The sequence below is a fragment of the Mastacembelus armatus genome, chromosome 7 (genome assembly GCF_900324485.2).
Source record: "Mastacembelus armatus chromosome 7, fMasArm1.2, whole genome shotgun sequence".
Taxonomy (NCBI): domain Eukaryota; kingdom Metazoa; phylum Chordata; class Actinopteri; order Synbranchiformes; family Mastacembelidae; genus Mastacembelus; species Mastacembelus armatus.
The window spans coordinates 16,854,997-16,874,136 of NC_046639.1; the positions used below are offsets into that span (position 1 = coordinate 16,854,997).

General features: G+C 40.6%; 2 protein-coding genes across 4 annotated transcripts in view; both read left to right on the forward strand.

The window, feature by feature from the left end:
- Positions 1–242: 242 nt before the first annotated feature.
- atf7a (activating transcription factor 7a) lies at positions 243–14,913 on the forward strand. Of its 2 annotated transcripts, XM_026333132.1 has the most exons (12): positions 243–292; positions 4,927–4,998; positions 7,769–7,865; positions 8,114–8,226; positions 8,654–8,818; positions 9,099–9,247; positions 9,667–9,760; positions 9,865–9,984; positions 12,309–12,458; positions 12,703–12,891; positions 13,387–13,492; positions 13,826–14,055. In XM_026333132.1, exons 2-12 carry the CDS (start codon positions 4,951–4,953, stop codon positions 14,053–14,055), a joined length of 1,461 nt encoding a protein of 486 aa, XP_026188917.1. In that variant the 5' UTR covers positions 243–292; positions 4,927–4,950. The 2 variants fall into 2 exon arrangements, with proteins under 2 accessions (XP_026188917.1, XP_026188916.2); XM_026333131.2 differs by lacking the exon at positions 243–292 and having other exon boundaries at positions 4,910–4,998; positions 13,826–14,913.
- Positions 14,914–18,685: 3,772 nt separating this feature from the next.
- dip2ba (disco-interacting protein 2 homolog Ba) overlaps positions 18,686–19,140 on the forward strand; it is a 38,488-nt gene continuing 38,033 nt past the window's right edge. For both annotated transcript variants that reach the window (XM_026331798.1, XM_026331799.1), the window contains exon 1: positions 18,686–18,948. In XM_026331798.1, coding sequence (XP_026187583.1) covers positions 18,864–18,948 — 85 coding nt within the window. In that variant the 5' untranslated portion in view covers positions 18,686–18,863. The remainder of the gene's footprint in view (positions 18,949–19,140) is intronic.

Here is a 19,140-nt window from a genome sequence, read left to right on the forward strand (position 1 = left end):
AAAATGTTTACTTTGCTTCATTTCCATTACAGATGTATGTATTTTGTGCTACACTGTTGAGATTGCTTACAAAGTTTAAAAGAGCACCGACCAGGTATATCAAAGGCTGACATAGTAGCCTGTGGTTAATAAAAATATTTTCCGTGTGTATATATGTAAGACCACAGATGCATTTCATAACGCCTGTCTACGATTACTGAAATGAACTCTCGCGATAACTAAACGTCAAGGGGAGTGTCAAATTCCAAGAGAGAGGAGAGGAGAGAGGGGAGCCAGAGAGAGGGGCGCAAGGGTGAGTTTGTAAACACTTTTTAACCTTTAATTTCACTCTAGATATGTCGACTGCACTAAACTATTACAAAGTAGCTTTGGGTGCGACAGCTCTCGTTATTTGTTGTCGTAAAAAGTACGCTCCTGTTTAATTGTCAAAACTGTTGCAGCTACAACGTTTCATTTGGACCCACTGTCTCGATTTGCACGCAAGTGTCAGTTCGCTAAGTCCTAGCTGCCTTTTTCCTGCTTTTGCTCATTTGACTGTCTACAGTGTCTTTTAAAATACACCGGGTCCCTTCGGATATAGTTAAATTTGTGTTTAAGTGTGTTTGTTGACACCGTCGAAAGTGTTATTAGCGCTGTTATTACTCAGTTTGAGTGTGCGTTCGGCCTGTTGTTAACGCTAGTCACACCAGTTAGCCATTAGTTTTGTGTGGATTAAAAAAAAGTTGATTTCGGGTTTTTAACCAATAAGATTCCGCGAGTCGATGTTATTGACAGGGTCTAGAGCTGTGCATGCGTTACATGCCGATGACTGACGTGCTTTGGGCCAATCGCTGAGAAGAACAGGCGGTCTTGTTACGGGAAAAGGCGGGGCTGAATGTGCCCGTACGTAGCCAGAAGCTACTAATGGAGGCTCAAGAAGACAAAACTTTTTCAAGCAGGCCAGCGTTGTCTGAAAGAAGGAACCAAAACATTTGCAAGACTTTTGAGGTTTCACTTTGATATCGACCTCTTTTACATGCCTGAAACCCCACCAAAATATTTGTCCCTTTGTTTTTGTGCGTTGGAATACGTTGTGATGATAACCTGGCTCTGCAAGAAGATCCTCAAAAGTATCAAATAGTAATGATATCCATAGTATTGCAATTTGAGCTGAATGTCCCTGGATCTTTATCCCCATACATGTCAACACGGTCATAAGGAATGTAGGTCATGTTTTTTGGCACAATTGTAACTCATTCCATTACATTCAGTGTTACTCCAGACAAAACTGCAGCCTGTTTTGTCCATGGGACACCAAGATCCGAACAGTAGTGGCATACATTTGAAACGGTATGCAACTTAAAAGCAAGTACATGGAATAAATATAATGTTTTAAGAATATAGATTAGAAAGTCTTGTATTTGTTAATTCATGTGTGCTGGTGGCAGAGATGTCAGGGATGTGAAATCTATTTTGTTGTCTATTTTATTGCTGGTTTAAGTCATTGTTTGCCTGATAATAGTGCTGTGCATTCAGTGTAAATGAGTTGGCTAAATTGTAGTAAGCAGTAGAGACGGTTCTCGCTCTGCTGTTGATGAAAAGCACAACAAGTGATGGTGCTTTTCTTTTGAGTTTGTAGTTAAACCTAATGGCAGGTTCTTGTAAACTTTACGGACCATCAATCAAATTGGCAGAGTGTTTCTGGTTTAATTTTAGAAAACTGGGTTCATCCTGTATTGTCTGCCAGCTCGGCATGGATTTAGTTTTTAGGCCTTGTTAGTTATGCAGACATGGATCTAGGATTTCATTTGTTCCATTTATCAAATCTCGTGTTCACTTTGCTTACATAAATGCATATTGGCTTTTTCACACACTGATCCCTGTTCTCTCATAGCCCACACTCAAAAGGCCTTACCTGTGTTCCAGCAGATACCCGTGTTCATTCAACTTGACTAATTGCTGATTTTTCTTTCTGTCACCATTTCACTCTCTCCCTCCCCTTCCTAATATTATTTTTTTCTTTTCATGGGGTCTCCCCTACCCTCTGGCAATTCAAGCCTCAGATTCCAGAGACACGGCTGTAGCTCGAGCTATTAATACAGTTTGTTTAGTCAGTTTCCTAGCAGGCTGCATCAAACACTGGATGGCTGTGTCTGATTATAGCTGGGACTCGGTCCCCTACACCTGCTGAGTCGGAGAAATCCAAGTTAATGGTGGGACTTTGGCAGTAGCTTAATGAGAAGGACAGGAATTAGAGCACTTTGAGTGCTTCCATGTCACCTTGGATGAAAGGAAGCAAAAATAGGTGGACTTGATACCATGCCTGTAATAAATATCAGTGATGTGCATCAGTGCTAATGTAACTAGCAGATAGGTTTGCTGTTTTTCAAAGAACGTTTTGCATTGTGCAGTAAAACTTTATGCTGTCAGCTCATTAATTACTGTTTATTCTCATCTGTCAAGTAGTAGTAAATTAGTTAATAAACTGCTTTTTTTTTCTGCATATGTCTGAATCTAGCACAGGAAAGCAGATAGTGTTGCAGTTTTTGAAGATATTCTTCAAGATGGATCATCTTACAACAAAGTTATGCAGTAGATGCTGAAGCACATACCTTAACACATCTGTTTTAATCAGTTTAAGATATTTGTTTGGGCAGCTATAAAAACAAATTATATTTTCCACCCCTGTCATTTGGAATTTATGGTGGACTTACCACAAAATCAAATCCCACATTTCATATTGGTGCCAGCCAGCCAAGTTAATGTCTAGGATGTCTTTAGTGAGATGTAAACTCTGAAATCTGTTCCCATTTCTTACACCAGATGTGTCCATTTCTCTACACAGTCCACACCCTTGCAATAACGAGCTAGACTGAGTATCTCGTTTGCAGACACATCTTTGCCCAAATAGACTCAGTGGATTAGAAGCATTTTGTGAGGACCTTGTTACCGACTTGTTGCCTTTCCCTAGAGCATGGGAGGTCTGCAAGAAATCAGACTGCTCTGCTTCATCAGCCCTTTGATCTGCACAGAGAGGGACGAGCATTTGCTTGGAAACATGATGCAGACCTTTTTTGCCACAAAGACATGGAGCTGAGAGAAATAACGGTTAGGCCTGTTGCAGGCCCGGTGTCACGAGAGAGTGTTGTATTCCAGCACAAGGCTTCAGTAATCATGTGTTGGCTCAGGGGCAGCTGTCCTCGGAGAGATCGAGGGAGGAAGGAGGAAAATATACTGACTTCAGCACTGGGAAAATTTTCAGACATTTATGCCGCGCCAACATAATGAATAATCTCTCCCACTCAATAATGTCAGGCTACATGCGCAATCCGTGTAGCAGGTACCGCTGAGGTTAATGTGGTCAGTACCTAAATTTACAGTACTAAACAGGGTTAGGCTATATATAACCTATATATTGCTTTACAGTTAGAATAGTTGTACATTTAAATTTGAAAATGGATCAGCAACATTTTTGAATCATCATCACTAGACAAGCTTTGCCAAATAGTCAAAGCAACGCAGAGGTTGTCTCATGTTAAATCATCATGATGAAAGAAAGGAGGTGGGTCACAAAAGAATGGTTAGTAATAAATTATTAAGGTCAGGTGGTTATGACTCTATATTAGCTGATTAGCTATTACACTTGTCACTGGCTTTAATGAAATGCTTCTGCTTGTGTATATTGCGAGGTCTTTGATGCATGTTCGTATTTGCTGTACTGTCAGTGGGACAGTGTTGTGTAATAGCTGCCACACGTCACTTTAGGCCAGCTGAGAGTGCTAAAACATTAATGCCGCTCATCCGTTGCCGTCGCCATCCCCTCCAGTTCCCTGATTCAAATTTAATGTCCAAGCTATTTTTTCTAAACTTCCCAGTTTGCCTGTACGCGGAGTGCTGCTCAGCTGTTCAAAGCAGCACAGGGTGGGGAGATGGGAGTTGGGGATGGGGTTGAGGTTGAGGTGTGAGGGGGGGTTTGAGAAGAGTTATTCTCCTCCGTGTAGACAGCCGATAAAGAAGCAGTAACCAAGCATGTGCGTATTTAACTATTTAACAATAGTATGTACTCTGGAAAAGAGTACAATTTGGTGTTTGGTGTGTAGTCCATTAAAAGGCTTTGGAAGTACTTCCAATGTAATCAAATCCCCATTTATACTAACCTTATTGCTAAATATATGTGCTGTTTTAATACTACACTAATAGAGGCCTTCATGCTCAGCATAGGGCTGAAATATGAAATAAGATTACTGAATGACTGTATTTTAAAATATTTAATTTTTAGCAACTAGTCACATCTAATCAGAAATTCAAACAATTAGTTAAAGTCTAGTCTGAATGTCTACAATATGAAACCATACATATAGCATTCAGCAACTAGCCCAGCACAGTACTGAGTAAAAAATACAGATAGTACATGTACAAGTGAGGCATGGTGCCAGGTCAATGTGAAAGTCTACATTTCAAGATATTTATGCCCTGGATACACAAGAGTTCCCAGAATGGGGGTGAAGATGACCCAAACAGCGATTGTGTAGAGACAAGCAGAAAGGGGAAGAATCTGAATGAGAGGTATGAGAAGGAAAGAAGTTGGGAGGTGAGGAGAAGGAGTGCTATCAGAGAAGGAGGGATTGGAAATGAAGGAAAATGAGACGGGGAGAGAAGAAGAGGGAGATGTCTTTGCGTAAACGGTAGCTGTCTTACTCTCTTGTAAGCAGCTCCTCATTGGCCAACCAGAAGCCCCCCTGTGTGAAGGAAGTATCACCAGGGAAACTTTGTCTCGCTGCCTCTGTGCGTGTTTTTCTCTTTGCCAGGGTTATTTTTAAATAGCATTCGGCTTCCTGCTCAGACTAAAGACTACAAGCCACAGCATCCCTGTTTTGTTGTTTTCAAGATTTACCAGTTCACACATCAAGAAAAGCCGCAGCAATGTTCTCCTCTTCCCTCCCACAGTTACATTGCAAGCTCTTTGCAAAAATGGGGGACGACCGACCTTTTGTGTGCAATGCTCCTGGCTGTGGACAGGTAAGTCCTAACTGTGCTTGTCCTGTGTTTCAGGCTTGTGTGCATTTGAATGTGGTGTGGTCTATATCTATGATTATTTTTGCCTTTTGAGTAAGTACTCTCCAAATGATCATTGAAAGTACTTTCCTTCTGAAATGATATGAATTAAAATCAAAAGGTAAAAAAAAAAACTATATTTTATTTTACCCCACACACTTAATTTGAGTTGAATGACGCTGTACAATAAGAGCCCTTACCCTTAATCCTGAAGGAGTCTCTGCCAACACACTTTTCATTGTCAGAATGAGCTGTGATTTATGCAACAGTGTTGTGATCATCACCCTGATAGCATCCTAGCTAGCATGCCGTCTTGTGAGACAATGCTGTCTCCTTTAGCAATGAGTCACTGGAGGCTCCAATGAGTAATCAGAGCACAGTTATTGTTTCAACCTGTCACTGTTGACTTGTGCCGCCTGCAGACACAGGTCTGAGCCACGGCAGTGACTCAGCTGAGTGCTGATAGTGCGCTCACATGCCAGCAACATGGTGTATTGTCAGGACATGGCCTCGTATCACAGCAGTTCGAAAAATAAGTGTGTTTTAGCCACTCATGGTTCTTCAACACATGAAATATCATGTTTTGCGTAATAAGCTATCTGTTGTGGTGTCCAATTGGCTGTGATATCCTTAGAGCTAATGATGGATTATCTCTCCTGGGGTCTGGAGAAAGAAAGTGTTTATGTGGTTAAGAAACATTAGTGGTTCACAAACTAACTTCAGTGATCAGGAGTGAGCACGTGTACAGAAGGTTTGTGGTTTGAGCAACAGCCATGTGAAGCAGTTAAACATGCATGTTGGATAAATAAATGATGATTTGTTTGGTTATTTTCCTCTCAGAACATTATGGACCTCTAGGGACCATTTCCCTGATTTTAATATTCCTCTTAACATTTTATTGTGTTATACATACTCTACATATTTCATTTGTAGAGATCATTATTAATTTAGTTGACGGAACCTTTAGAAGGCAAAGTGGTGGTTGATGACAGTGCAAGTATACAGCTGTGGTCCCTTCACCAGCTTTGTTTGAGTGTGAAACTGCTGTATAAACAGGTCTGGGGTCGTAGTATGGTGTGAGGGTCCAAAACGTTTAGGTGTGTTTTTGATGTCACATCACCAACTAACTATGAGGAAAATAACAATGTTTTTGTAAGTACAAACCCCTCTATTTTGTAAAATTACAAGAGAGATCCAAATATTAAATCTGAACATTATCATTCATTCAGAGTCAGTTTTGAAAAACAAGTCCAGTGTTCACAATCTTTAAGTTCTGTTTTGACCTCTGTCAGCTCTTGAGGATATATCAGGCTGTGAAGTTGCTGAATGCTCCACCCCATTATCAAATTATATTGAGTGAAAAGAAACTTATGTACTGCAGTGGGAAATAGAACCAACAAAAGACAAGAAAATGAGTTCTAGAGCTGAGGGCAACTACAGTGTCGGATGATATTTCTCCATAACTTTGTCACTAATGATGACCTTTTACACATTACACACAGTCATTTTGGTACAGCTCTAACACACACATAAGAAAACTAAATGTATCTACATTACCACACTTTGAGAATGAAATGAATGAGAAAAGTGTGTCCAAACGTTTGACTGGTACTGTATATAAAATAGTCTACAATTGGCAAAGTTTTTTTTTGTTAGCTCTGATCAAAGAATTAACCATAAAAGCTGTAAAACCGTGCAGGCAATTGGTGACGAACCTTTGGAACACCACAGTTTTCAATACGTTGTGCTATGGATATATACATTTATGAATACAAGACAAAAGTTTGTGTTATTTGTGTACGTGGAACATCCTTTATGATACAAGTTCCTTATGTCTAAATGCAGTTCTACTGGTGCCCTTTACAAGCAACAGTTGTCTACCAGGAAAATCTGAATCATGCCCATAATAGAACAAGGATGAATGACTCCTGGCTTTGCCCAGGGTTTTCCTTTTACCAAGTTAACAACAACAACAACAGCCTTTCATTATGTGATGCCTAGTATTTACTGTGTGGAGCGGGGTAACCCTAGTTGCCAGTATCTCATATGGAGAGATTAGTTGAAGATAGATTCCTTCACAAGTCCCAGCCACCTTGTTCAGAGGAAAGAGACAAATGAGACATGTAGTTGTATTGGTGATGCTGCCTGGTAAGGCTAAAAATAAATCCCCTGACACTTGACTGTGTTTCCACTTCACTCTCACGACTGAACTTGCAACTGCAACACGGCGCCCTAAAATAGGCTGCAGCGAATGGTGAATAGGCTGGTGGCAGAGCCAAGATTATTCCTCCTACATCTCTGACTGATTCACCTCACATTTATCCGAGGAAGACATGTCTCAGAACATGGCTATTAGCGCTTTCTTCTAAAGATCTGATTTGCCCAAGTGCCAGCCCTTCTTTAGCTTCCGCTGTGGATGCCTGGTAGAAAGAAACAGACCAGAAAGTAATGTAGAGCTTCACTGACAATCAGTTTATGGCATTCACACTTTTTACACACCAATGGGACTAACAAGTAGCTCTCTTCTGTAAAACACAGTACACTTGAAATTGCAGTGTTTTGATGTAGATATAAAATGGCTTTTATTATTTAAACCACTTTTTCTATATATTTCAGCTGCATTTGAGCCACATTTTTTTTAGGGATTATCTGTTTTTCTCTTTGGCAATATTAGAGGTTAAGGTTAAGGCTGTTTGTTCAGATTTCCTCTTTTCTTCTTGTTCACTTTTTCCAGAGGTTTACCAATGAGGACCACTTAGCTGTACACAAACACAAGCATGAGATGACACTGAAATTTGGACCACCCAGGACTGATTCTGTCATTATTGCAGGTACAGATTGTCTATAAGACAAGTCAGCTTTACTCTTACTGTCTGTTAGATATGTTCTTGCAGCATTTAAATGAAAACTGTTTACCATACCTCAGCATCAGCATGTTCCAACAGTTATTAGTACAATTTCAAGAAAAGCAGCTCAGAAGACACATTTATGACATGCGTTTCTATATTTGATGTTGAGTGTGAACCAAGTGTGAAAGCATTACTCTGAATAGTTATCTCTTTTCATTCCCTTTTGCCAGACCAGACACCTACTCCCACCCGCTTCCTAAAGAACTGCGAGGAGGTTGGTCTGTTCAATGAGTTAGCCAGCTCCTTTGAACAAGACGAGGATGAAAAAAGGGCCAAGAACTCTGTAAGAAAGGCTTGGGGTTGATGATGTCCGTGTTTGCAGCCGTGTGTGTGTGTGTGTGTATGATATACAGAAACCAAGGAAATTTTCTGAAAAGACTCCAGAGAAGTGAAAATTTGCTTTATACTTCCTTCTTTCTTACCTCAAGTGGTGATGTAGTCATAAATTATTGTTTGCAGAAATTCCTGTCTTTGTGCACTTTGTCTATCGTCATAATTTTAATTTTCCTATCGCATCGGCTTATGATGACTTTGTTTAATGTATCTGTGTTTGTTGTTGCACTTGGTCATTCTGGTGTGTTTGCTATGTTAGTGTGATATATGCCTACTTCCTTTTTTTAATAGGCTGTAGTCTTTGAGAATGTCATCTTTGGTAAGTAGTGTGAACTTTTTATTTTTTGTCTTTCTCTCACTGTCTCTGCCCTTGTCAGCTCCCTGCTCCCAACTCTGTGGCCTTGGACATGAGCCTGCAGACGCCATCAGATGTGAAGGTGAAGGAGGAAGCACTGGTAGAGGTGGACTCCTCACCACCAGACAGCCCTGAATCGAACTCTGAAAACTCGGACAGCAACAGAGAGCCTCTGGTTAAAGGAAAGGTAGGACAGAAATGGCGGGAGATGGGGATTGCATGTGTGTAGAGATAAGAGGGTGGAGATGTAAGTGATGTTGAAAGACTATAGCTCATGATTCATATCACTCTGACTTTTTGCGGTATTACACAGATGCATAAGACTTTACAGAGTGAATTGCATTATCCTTTTCTTTTGAGACGTAATGCCCAAAAATTACACTGTTCTGTTTTTATTGAGGAATAGTTGTAAGATACAGATTATTGAAACTGTTTTAACATAACTTCCTGTACCACTAATGTCCCAGGACACACCACCCAGGAGTTCAGCTCCCACCCCAACTATTGTGCGTCCAGGTTCCCTTCCACTGCATTTGGGCTTTGATGCCCTTCAACCCACCATGCCTTCACCCACCTCTGTCATCACACAAGCACCACCTTCTAATCGTACTCTGGGGTGAGTGAAACATCCTTCTGATGTTTAACCCACATTTGCCTGTTTAACTGTCTGAGTAGCTTTAACACTTCTAAAACTGAAGATGTCATCATGTTTTTATGTGTGTCAGGACAAAATGAAATATGTTAGTTGTCCTGTATATGTTTAAACGCTTGGCCATCATTTAACTGAAATATGTTTTATGTTTTTGACTTAAATTTTATATAAATTTCTGTCAGTTTTTTCAGCTCAGACTTGCAACAATTGATTTAAGTGTGGATTTTGTGGTGTTGCAGTTTCCTAAATGAGACTACAATGCTACAGAAACTTTGAAGTTATAAAATTGTCTCTTTAAAAAAAAAAAAAAAAAAAAAAAAAAAAAAAAACATGACAGAACATCCTGCTTATCTTATTCCTCTGCTGGATATCTGTCTGTCTAGGTCACCAACCAGCCACTACCCTATGATGATGCTTCCCTCTGGTCAGGCAGTACCTGTGCTCCCTGGTCCTGTACAGATGCCGTCTGTCATTAATGTAAGGCAGTCCAATAGTGAACGTGTTGGATTTTAATTTTGTAGCCAAGGAGTGGGTTCAAATTGTTAATACATGTATATTTGGGTATCTTATCTGATCTCCAGTTGGCCCGACCCATGTGCATGGTACCCAACATTCCTGGGATCCCTGGTCCTCCTCTGGGAGGCAGCAGTAGCGGTTCTAACTCCCCCTCTGGCTACAGCATCCACTCAGAGGCCAAGATGGTCAGCACTAGATTAGCTCTCTATTTTTATCTGTTCTTTTTGTCTCCATCTTCACCCTCCAGCCTTCCTCTGCACTAGCTTAGTGTGTTCATCATATGATTTTTCTTTTCTTTTACTGCTGCTACTTCTTTAACTCTTACACCACCACGACAAAACCTCTACTTAATGTATGGTTCTACACACAGAGCTCTATATAAGTTTATTTCAAACAAAAATATGATGGGTGTGGTCTTTATCACAGTACACAAAGCATCTTCTTCAGTTTCTTCAGTGCTTCCTCCTTCTGTAATAATACGAAGATCATTGGTGCCAATATTGGGGTGTTTTGCTGATGTGCAGTCTGTTAATACAAAATGAGTATTGTCAGAGGGCTGATGTTTACCTAAATCTGCAGTTGACCAGATGTGTGCCTTCAGGGTCCCAGTCATTCATTTTCCAATCATTACTTCCAGTTGGATAATGCACCTTAATCACAAAGCTAGATCAAGCACCATCATCTGAAAATTGTTCCAAGAACATGCACAGCTTCTAGGGCTGAACCGAGAAAAAAAGGGTTGAGGGAGAAAAGGGCGTCACATGAATGTGCTGCTCAATACAGAGTGGAACTGGGTGACACTGTCTGGGTGAGAATCTTTGCGGAGTAAGACCACCTTTTTAAAATTGTTCCTGAGAGAATTCAGGGTTTTTCTGAGACAAAGGGTGGCACTGGTTGCATTTTATCATGAAAACCTAAGAGATCTGGCAGAAAACAAATTTATTCTGTGGAAATGTATGCATGCAGAGCAGTCTGTCTGCCTAGGATTACCACAGCACATTTGTGACCAGAAATAAATCAGCTTACATCACACAGTGCAATCTGGTGCGTGAGTATGATCACCAACTTGTTTTACCTGGTAATAGTTTGTTTATTTATCTTGGCTGAAAATGTAAATGAGCTGAAATGTTTAACATAAAGTTAACAGTCAACAGTGCATTTAGAAAGTAATCAGACCTCCTTTACTTTTTTCAACTTTATGTTCCAGCCTGCAGCCTACAATTGTTTAAATTCTTTTTTTTATCTCATTAATCTACACTCAGTACCCCAAGTGAAAACTGAATTTTAGGAATGTTTGTAATTTAATTTTAAAAAGGAAAAACTGAAAAATATCACATTTGCATATGTATTCAGACCCTTTACTCAGTACTTAGTTGAAGCACCTTTGGCAGCAGTTACAGCCTTGAGTCTTATGGAGTATTATGCAACAAGCTTTGCACACCTGGACTGGGGGACTGTCTGCCATTCTTTTTTGCAACTCCTCTCAATCTCGGTCAGGTTAGATGGGGATTGTCAGTTGCCAGCCATTTTTAGGTCTCTCCAGAGATGTTCAACAGGGTTCAAGTCAGGGCTCTGGACCACTCTAGGACATTCACAGAGTTGTCACCAAGCCATTCCGTGTTGTCTTGACAGTGTTCTTAGGGTCGTTGTCATGTTGGGTGGTGAACCTTCGGCTCAGTTAGAGGTCCAGAGCGCTGGGCAACAGGTTTTCATTGAGGATATTTCTGTACTTTGTTCCATTCAGCTTTCATTCAACCCTTACCAGCCTCCCAGTTCCTGCTGCTGAAAAACACCCCCACAGCACGATGCTGTGCTCCTGGGAACCTTCAGTGTAGCAGAAATTTTTTGTAGCCCTCCCCACCTCTGTGCCTGTCGAAAATCCTCTCTCTGAGCTTTGCAGGCAGTTCCTTTGACCTCATGGCTTGGTTTTTGCGCTGGTATGCATTCCCAGCTGTGAGGCCTTCTATAGAAATGTGTGTGTGTTTCCAAACCATGTCCAGTCAATTTAATTTACAACAGGTGGACTCTAATCAAGGTGTAGAAACATCTCAGTAAATATCAAGAGAAATGGGAGTCTGAGCAAATTTTCACGTGTTGCTGCAAATGGTCTATGGTGACATTTCAGTTTTTCCTTTTCAGTTAATTCACAAACATTCCTAAAATTCTGTTTTCGCTTTGTCATTATGTGGCACTGAGTTTAGATTAATGAGAAATAAAATGAATGTCAACAATTGTAGTATCAGGCTGCAACATAACAAAATTGAAAAAAGCGAAGGGGGTCTAAATACTTTTTGAATGCACTTCAGATAAACATCTATGATGCTGCAGTGATGTTAAAATTAGACAATAACATTTATGGTAAAGGAAACAAAGGTGTTGCTGTAGAATCTGATCTGCCACATTGCTGCTTTCTTTGTCTCTTCAGTCTGTTGTTTAATACTGTCAGTTTTCTGTGCATATTCTAAGTCTTGTTCTTGCTATTGGTGTTGGTCATATTGTCTTCCTGCAGCGTCTGAAGGCTGCGCTGTCCCAGCAGAGCCCATCGGGACAGAGTATGGGGGTTATGGCCATGGGAAGCAGCCCCATGGTACCTCAGAAGGCAGAGCAGAATCAGCTGCTTGTCCAGCAGCCAGATGCTCCTTCTCCTGCACAACCTCAGGTACACTGTCATTTTTAACTTGGAAATTTCAGAAAATGACCGAGCTAAAGCTTTTTAATATATGGAAAATCACCTGTTTTACTTGCGTAAAATTTGTCATTTTACTTCTGGTAATGAGATGACTGCGATGAGCTCTGACTAAAATAATGAAACTATGATTCAAACTTCCCCTTTTTTTTTTTTTTTTTTTCTTTTCTCGTCCTTTTCCCTCCCTGTCTGTTTCGTCCTAACCTCCCCTCCCCAGGTATCTCCAGCACAGCCTACAGGTGGGCGTCGGCGGCGGACAGCAGACGATGACCCAGATGAGCGAAGGCAGCGCTTCCTTGAGAGGAATCGGGCTGCAGCGTCTCGCTGCAGACAGAAACGCAAACTGTGGGTCAGTTCCCTAGAGAAGAAGGCCGAGGAGCTCAGCACGCTGAACGTCTCACTGTCGGTGAGTGGAACCTGAGTGGGTGGGTGGGGGTGAAATATGGCCTGTGGGAGGTGGGTGTGTGTGCATAGTCACATTAACTGTGCACAGGTGTCAGACTTCAAACTACTTGTGGAAGTTTGAGAGGTGTATTTCAGATAAGCAAAATTGGTTTCAGGGAATATTTGGTAATTTTACAACTTGCATACCATTATAAGTCATTTCACATACGCGTTGTGTTATTTGGTGGTTTTGGGCCATTTTACACCATATACCTACTTCTCCACTGCCAGCTTTACTGTAGCAGAAATCATGTTTATACATTTTCTAAGAACTAGGGCTAAGGCTAAAAACTCTTATCTGGAAACATTAATATGAGGGAACAAGTTTAAATGGTCTGACTTTTTTAAACAGTGTGAATCAGCCTTAGTGATGTGTTTTTCTTTGGGTTGCACTGTATGTCTAATTATGATATGAACTGCTTGAAGTATTAAGCAGTCTTATTTTTCATCCCGTCAGAATGAAGTGTCTCTCTTGCGCAATGAGGTGGCTCATTTGAAGCAACTGCTGCTGGCCCACAAGGACTGTCCTGTTACCACCCTTCAAAAGAAGACTGCCTACTTAGGTGACAGTTATTCAATATTACTCTCCTGCTGTTATTTATTCTTATTTTTGCTGATTAGGATTGTGTTTCTTCCAGACGTATGAGTAAAGCTGATGAGGAATGTATTTAAACTTACAGAAAATATTCAATAATAATCATATTGCTGCTTTAGTTAGTAGTGGTTAGTATTAAAAAAAAAAAAAAAAAAGTCGACACATAATTATACATCGCTATGTCACTGGCGATTTGCACAAATGTTACGTGTGGCTGAAAGGTATGGGATGTATTGAAATTTAAAAGTTAAATGGCAGTTTAAATAAAAAAATCTGTACTGTCATTTTTTTTTCTGTGTAGCTGCAGAAGAGGGCATGAAAGACACCTCAGAGCCTACAGGTTCCCCTGCCCCAGTGATCCAGCACAGCTCTTTGGCGCCCAGCCCCTCTACAGGGCAGAACGGCCTTAGTTCAAGGGCAGCAGCTGAGGCCATGGCTATGTCTGTGCTGGCAGGAATGGGCCAACAGCAGAGGGCTGAGAGCGGACCCTCTCACGTTATCATGGCTGCATCTCAATCTATTGCCAGATGATGAGCGATGCCACTGCGGCCCAGACTTGGCTCGTCAGCCAGGAGTAAAAAAGAGCAGCGGACCCCCTGACCCTGATCTAGAAGTTCACATGTCTCATCTCCCCCTTCCCCTTTCTTCCTCTGCTCTCTATGACCCTCCTGTGGAGCCATCATGGTGCGGCCTGGAGCTCAGCAGCAGCCTTCTGGGAATGGACTGAGACTTTTGAGAGAGCTTCCTGTTCACTTTGCCATAGACTACAGGGGCTGGACTCCAACCCCCACCCCATTTCCCTCTTTGCCTCCCCTGCTCATCTCTCCTCACCCTCAGCCAAAATGACGCTTCAGTGGACTGCATCGCTCCGAGTGTACTTTTGTATTAAACCTCCCACGTGGACACGTAACACGTGTGCACAGTTTGTAAGACACAGGTGTTGCATAAACATTCTTGATCAATTCAGATACCAAACAACACACAGGGCTTTACACTGTTTTCAGCAGGGAATAGTGCCTTGTGCTCTTTGACTTTTTAGCCATGCACACACCCACACATGCCGTCACATCCTGCATCCCTGTAGATCCTCGGCTCCAAAGATGCGGCAGTTATCTACATTTCACCGACTCATATATTAAAAATATTGACCCAAACCTTTTTTTTTTTTTTTTTTTTTAAAAGGTTCCACCTTAAGGGGATTGCCACATGGACACAAAAAAATTACCTCATTTCCACCCCCTCCATGATAAAATTTCTAAACAGTGTGTGATTGGCTCTGTGTATATATTTATGTACATCAGAACATAGCATTTTGCCTACTCCTGATCTGATACATTAATAGTTAGATTTCTAGCATGTGATTATTTTCTAATAGGGTGTTACATTGTTGATACTGTATGTGCAGCTATATTTTTTTAATAATTGGCACATCCTCTCAGATTAGTTCACAGAACCAAAATACGTTGGATTTTCCACAATCGCGCATTATCCTAGATAGCAGTATTTTTTTATTTTTTTTTCTGAGCTGAAGGGAAATTAGCCTCTCCCCCTCTTTGTCATATTTCAAGTATAACTGTTTAACATTAAACCGTTGGATGTTTCTAGGTGGATGTATTTTCTGAAACAATTCTAATAGCTGTTTCTCTGTGTGAGCCCTGGACTTACTGTAACTGCTATTTTCACACGTCTCAGGATGGGTGCACATCCTTGCTGCTTGCTGAAAGTGCGATGAGCATCTTAGTCTCGCTACCAAACATAAATTAAGCCATAATGACAACAAATCGGATCTCTGAGTTATCAAAAATTACCTGGTACTTGGGCTGGGGCAGGACTGTTATTTTGTGATTCGTAGGTCCCATTGACACAATCTGCAATGTATCACTGCTTGTAACTTGCACTTAAACATCTCACACGTAATGTCTGTTTGCCTTAAAATCACATTGGTGCCTCTGATATCCCCACTTGAATACAAGCAGGTTTTTGGGCCTTAGGTAAATATTTTGTCCTAATTTATTCATTTCATCAAATCAAAAACAACTGATGAGAAATGAGAGATTTAGTAACTTAGATTCCACAAAGCCTTTAGCATAAATAGTTACGGTATTAGTCTCTGTAAGGACAGAAAATCATTCGCTTGCCTGTCATCTGGTGGAGAGACACAGCAAAGACATCTTCACCGGTAGAAGCTTTGAATGATAAATGCATTTTGATGTTTTGTGTAATTTCTCAATTCTTTAGAAATCTCCAAAAGAAATTATTAGTTTTATTAGTTTTTTTTTTTTTTTTGCATAAACACCTAAACTAAATGGCTTGCTTTACTCTTTTTTTTTTTTTTTTTTTTCTGTATACCGTTCTGTCTGACGTGAGCAGATATTTGCAAGATGTGATATTTCATAAACAAGATATTTGTCCATTACCATAAGGGCATGTCTTTATGCACTAAAATATTGCAAGTTTATTGTTGCTTTATATTTCAGTTCATTCTGTTCTTTCAGTTCTGCGATATCAGACCCTTTTTTTTTTTTTAAATGATATTTTCTCTGTACTGTATATGTGAATGGGAATTGGCTCAATGACTTTAATACCTTTCACCTTTGACTGAAGCTCTTGTTCTACAGTCCCAATGGTGACCCCCAGCGTTTCGTTATATTTTGGAGCTAGCAATATATTTGGCTGGCAATCCCTTATAGACGATTGTTCGTATGAATTGAAAATTCAGACGTTATTTAGCGTTCATGTTTTTGTGTACTTCATGTTGTTGGCACCTTTTCTGTCTTTTTTTTTTTTTTGTTTTTGTTTTCTTGTGTGCTATTTTCAGCACGATACAACTGTTGTCATAACGCTTCTGATTGTACTGATGAATAATAGATACTAGTCTGTTTAACACAGAGATTTTTTTGTTTTGTTTTGTTTTCTCTACAGAAAAATGCCATTAGTCCTTTCCCCAAATTAGATTTTATCCCATTTGTTGTATCTTTTAAGGTCAATTTGATCATGTCTTTTAATGTCCTTGTCTAAGTTTTTTTTTTTTTTTTTTTTAAATTGGCCACATAACAATTATCATTGCAATCATTGGCATGTTAATGTTTTCTAGAGTTCTTACAAAATGAACAATTTAATTAAAAAATGCAACAGTGTTAAAGTTGCACATAGTGTATTAATAGTTTTTCACACTCCCATTGTTGGACTGATGATTTCAAAATTGTACTTGTACTGTACATATCTGTACTATATGAATATATTTACTTTTCCATGCATGTCCAAGTGGAATACTATGAACACTTACAGTGCTGCAGTTTTAATTAAACAAACTACATGTTAATGAACAGTACAGTTTTGTTTGTTTGTTATCTGATTAGATTCGTAAGGACATACAGGAAATTTATGTAGACTTTCTGTAATCTTACGTAAGTGAACATTCGCAGTTAGTGCTTGGTGAATATGGTATCAGAAGCTTTGTATTTGTGTAAGGACATTCTGCTGCCTACTTGGTTCACAGTTGTCTGTACCCAGTGTCCCCATCTCTTCGGTCATAAACTACAATGCCATGATAGTGCTGTCACTAAATCCCTTTTAGAGTGGTATAACAAATAAGTGCGCTGGTTCCTGCGTTTGACTTATTGTTTCATGTAGATTCAGTTCTACAATTTGCAACTTGCACATTTCATTTTTTAAATCGTTGCCACAGCACTGCGTTTTAGTTGATGTTTACTGGAAAGTCAGAAAGTGACAGAGTAGCTTTCAATTATCTTTTTATGTTCATGTTTGCTTTGAAGCTGTTCATGTTTCTCAAAGGGAAAACATGATCATAACTTTCTGTAAACATGCTTTAACTGCAGAGGGAGCGGTTGGCATGGTATATTTATTTTTATAATGTTACAGTCAGGATGCCACATCGGCCTTTTGAAGGTGACCCATAAGCAACTTTCTTAGTATTGTTCCGCAGCTGCACTGGACCAGCTTTCGTTATTCTGCAAGATATATGGTATAATTTAAAATACAGTGCCACTTGTGTCTCTTTGTGTCTTTTTGGTAGTTTTACATCACTTTTTGTATTGTGTCTCTGGTTGCTTTCCATTGCTGTTCAGTTATTTTTTCTTTGTTTCCTGTTATTTCTGGTAATTTTGATATTTTCTTGTTGTTCTTTTGTGTCGTTCATATCTCCTTTTGGAAACATTACACTTCTTTGTGCTTATTTTGCATCTATAATGCATATTTTTTGCCTTTCTTTGTGGTATTTCAATTGACTTTCCAACTTAGATAGAAACAGTCACTTCATACAGGGGCTCTGGTTTAGGATCCCCCTGACCCCTTGTATGTATAGTGTAGCTTAGTGGGGCCCCACCACCAAATCTTCAAGGATCTTAGTCAAGAATTAGTTTTAATGTGCCGTCTTTGACAGAAACTGACACAATGCATTTGTATCAGCTGCTTTCCACTTGACAAACAGTGGGTATAAGCTTGGTAACATTCACTGGGGCGATGTAGGTGATGGGTACAGGGCCTTATACACCTGTGTAAACCTGCTATTACTGCAATTATAGGTTTACATACCTGCGCTGCTCATCATGGGTTGCACTACCCTCAATCTTGTGTGATATATGTATCACACAAACTGTACGTCTGCTCGTAGAGATCGGCGATGTGTCTGATGTTGGATTTTTACATATATGTGGACCATTCGTTTATCTAAAACATATTCAGACTAACCCATCCCCCAGAGCAGCTGTTATTCCCTGCCCTGTACATCTACTGACACCCATCACTGACAGTGTCCCTCTTTCTTGTCCATGGCTTCCAGGATCTTAGTTGCATCATTCAGGTAACCAGCCAGTTGGACTTCATATGCAGCAGAAGCAGACTTTTTGTGAATTAAGGAGAAGGTCCTCAGCAGAGGACCAGAGCACTGATGTGGACTCAGCTATCCATCCCTCTCACCCTACTCATCAGCCTCAGTCAGGGACTAGGTCTGTGTAAACGTCTCCCTTCTTCTGTATTATTTATGGCCCGGCCCAGTGGAGGGTGTGTGTGTGTGTGTGTGTGTGTGTGTGTGTTTCTGCCTGTCGAACGCCAGGGGGCGCACCAGATTTTGGTTTGTTTCCGTCCGGCACGCAGCGGATTAAGGTAAACGCAGTCACGTGACCGCTCACTGCCGTCGGTGAGTTTTCCCCATGATGGCGGAGGGACCAGCCGTGCGGATGGACTGTCTCTCCCACTCCGATGCTTGTTTTGTTTCTTGAGGGAGGGCGTTTTGTTTTTGTTTGTTTGTTTTTTTTTTTTTTACAGTTTCCCCACGACAGCCCGTTTTTTTTTTACAACTCGTGTTTATCGGCGAAGTCATGGCAGACCGCGGCGTGGATTTGTCCGCCCTGCCAAAGGAGGTTAGAGACCAACTGGCAGAGCTGGATCTGGAGCTGTCTGAAGGTAAAGGAGGGGAGGATAGTGTGGATGGGGGGTGGTGTCGGGGGGTGGGGATGCTATCACGGTTTTTCTAGCTGGATATGAACCTCATTAAACGAGTGATCTTCCTCCCATACAATAAAGTGAATGAGCACACATGAGGCTGTGCCACCTAACGCTAGCTTCGTTTGGGCGAGTACAGGATGTGGGTATGTG

Coding starts and splice junctions, on each gene's coding strand:
- atf7a (XM_026333132.1), top strand. CDS start 4,951: ATGGGGGACGACCGACCTTTTGTGTGCAATGCTCCTGGCTGTGGACAG. Junction 9,761..9,864: donor AGATGCCGTCTGTCATTAAT/GTAAGGCAGTCC, acceptor TCTGATCTCCAG/TTGGCCCGACCCATGTGCAT. Junction 12,892..13,386: donor CGCTGAACGTCTCACTGTCG/GTGAGTGGAACC, acceptor TCATCCCGTCAG/AATGAAGTGTCTCTCTTGCG.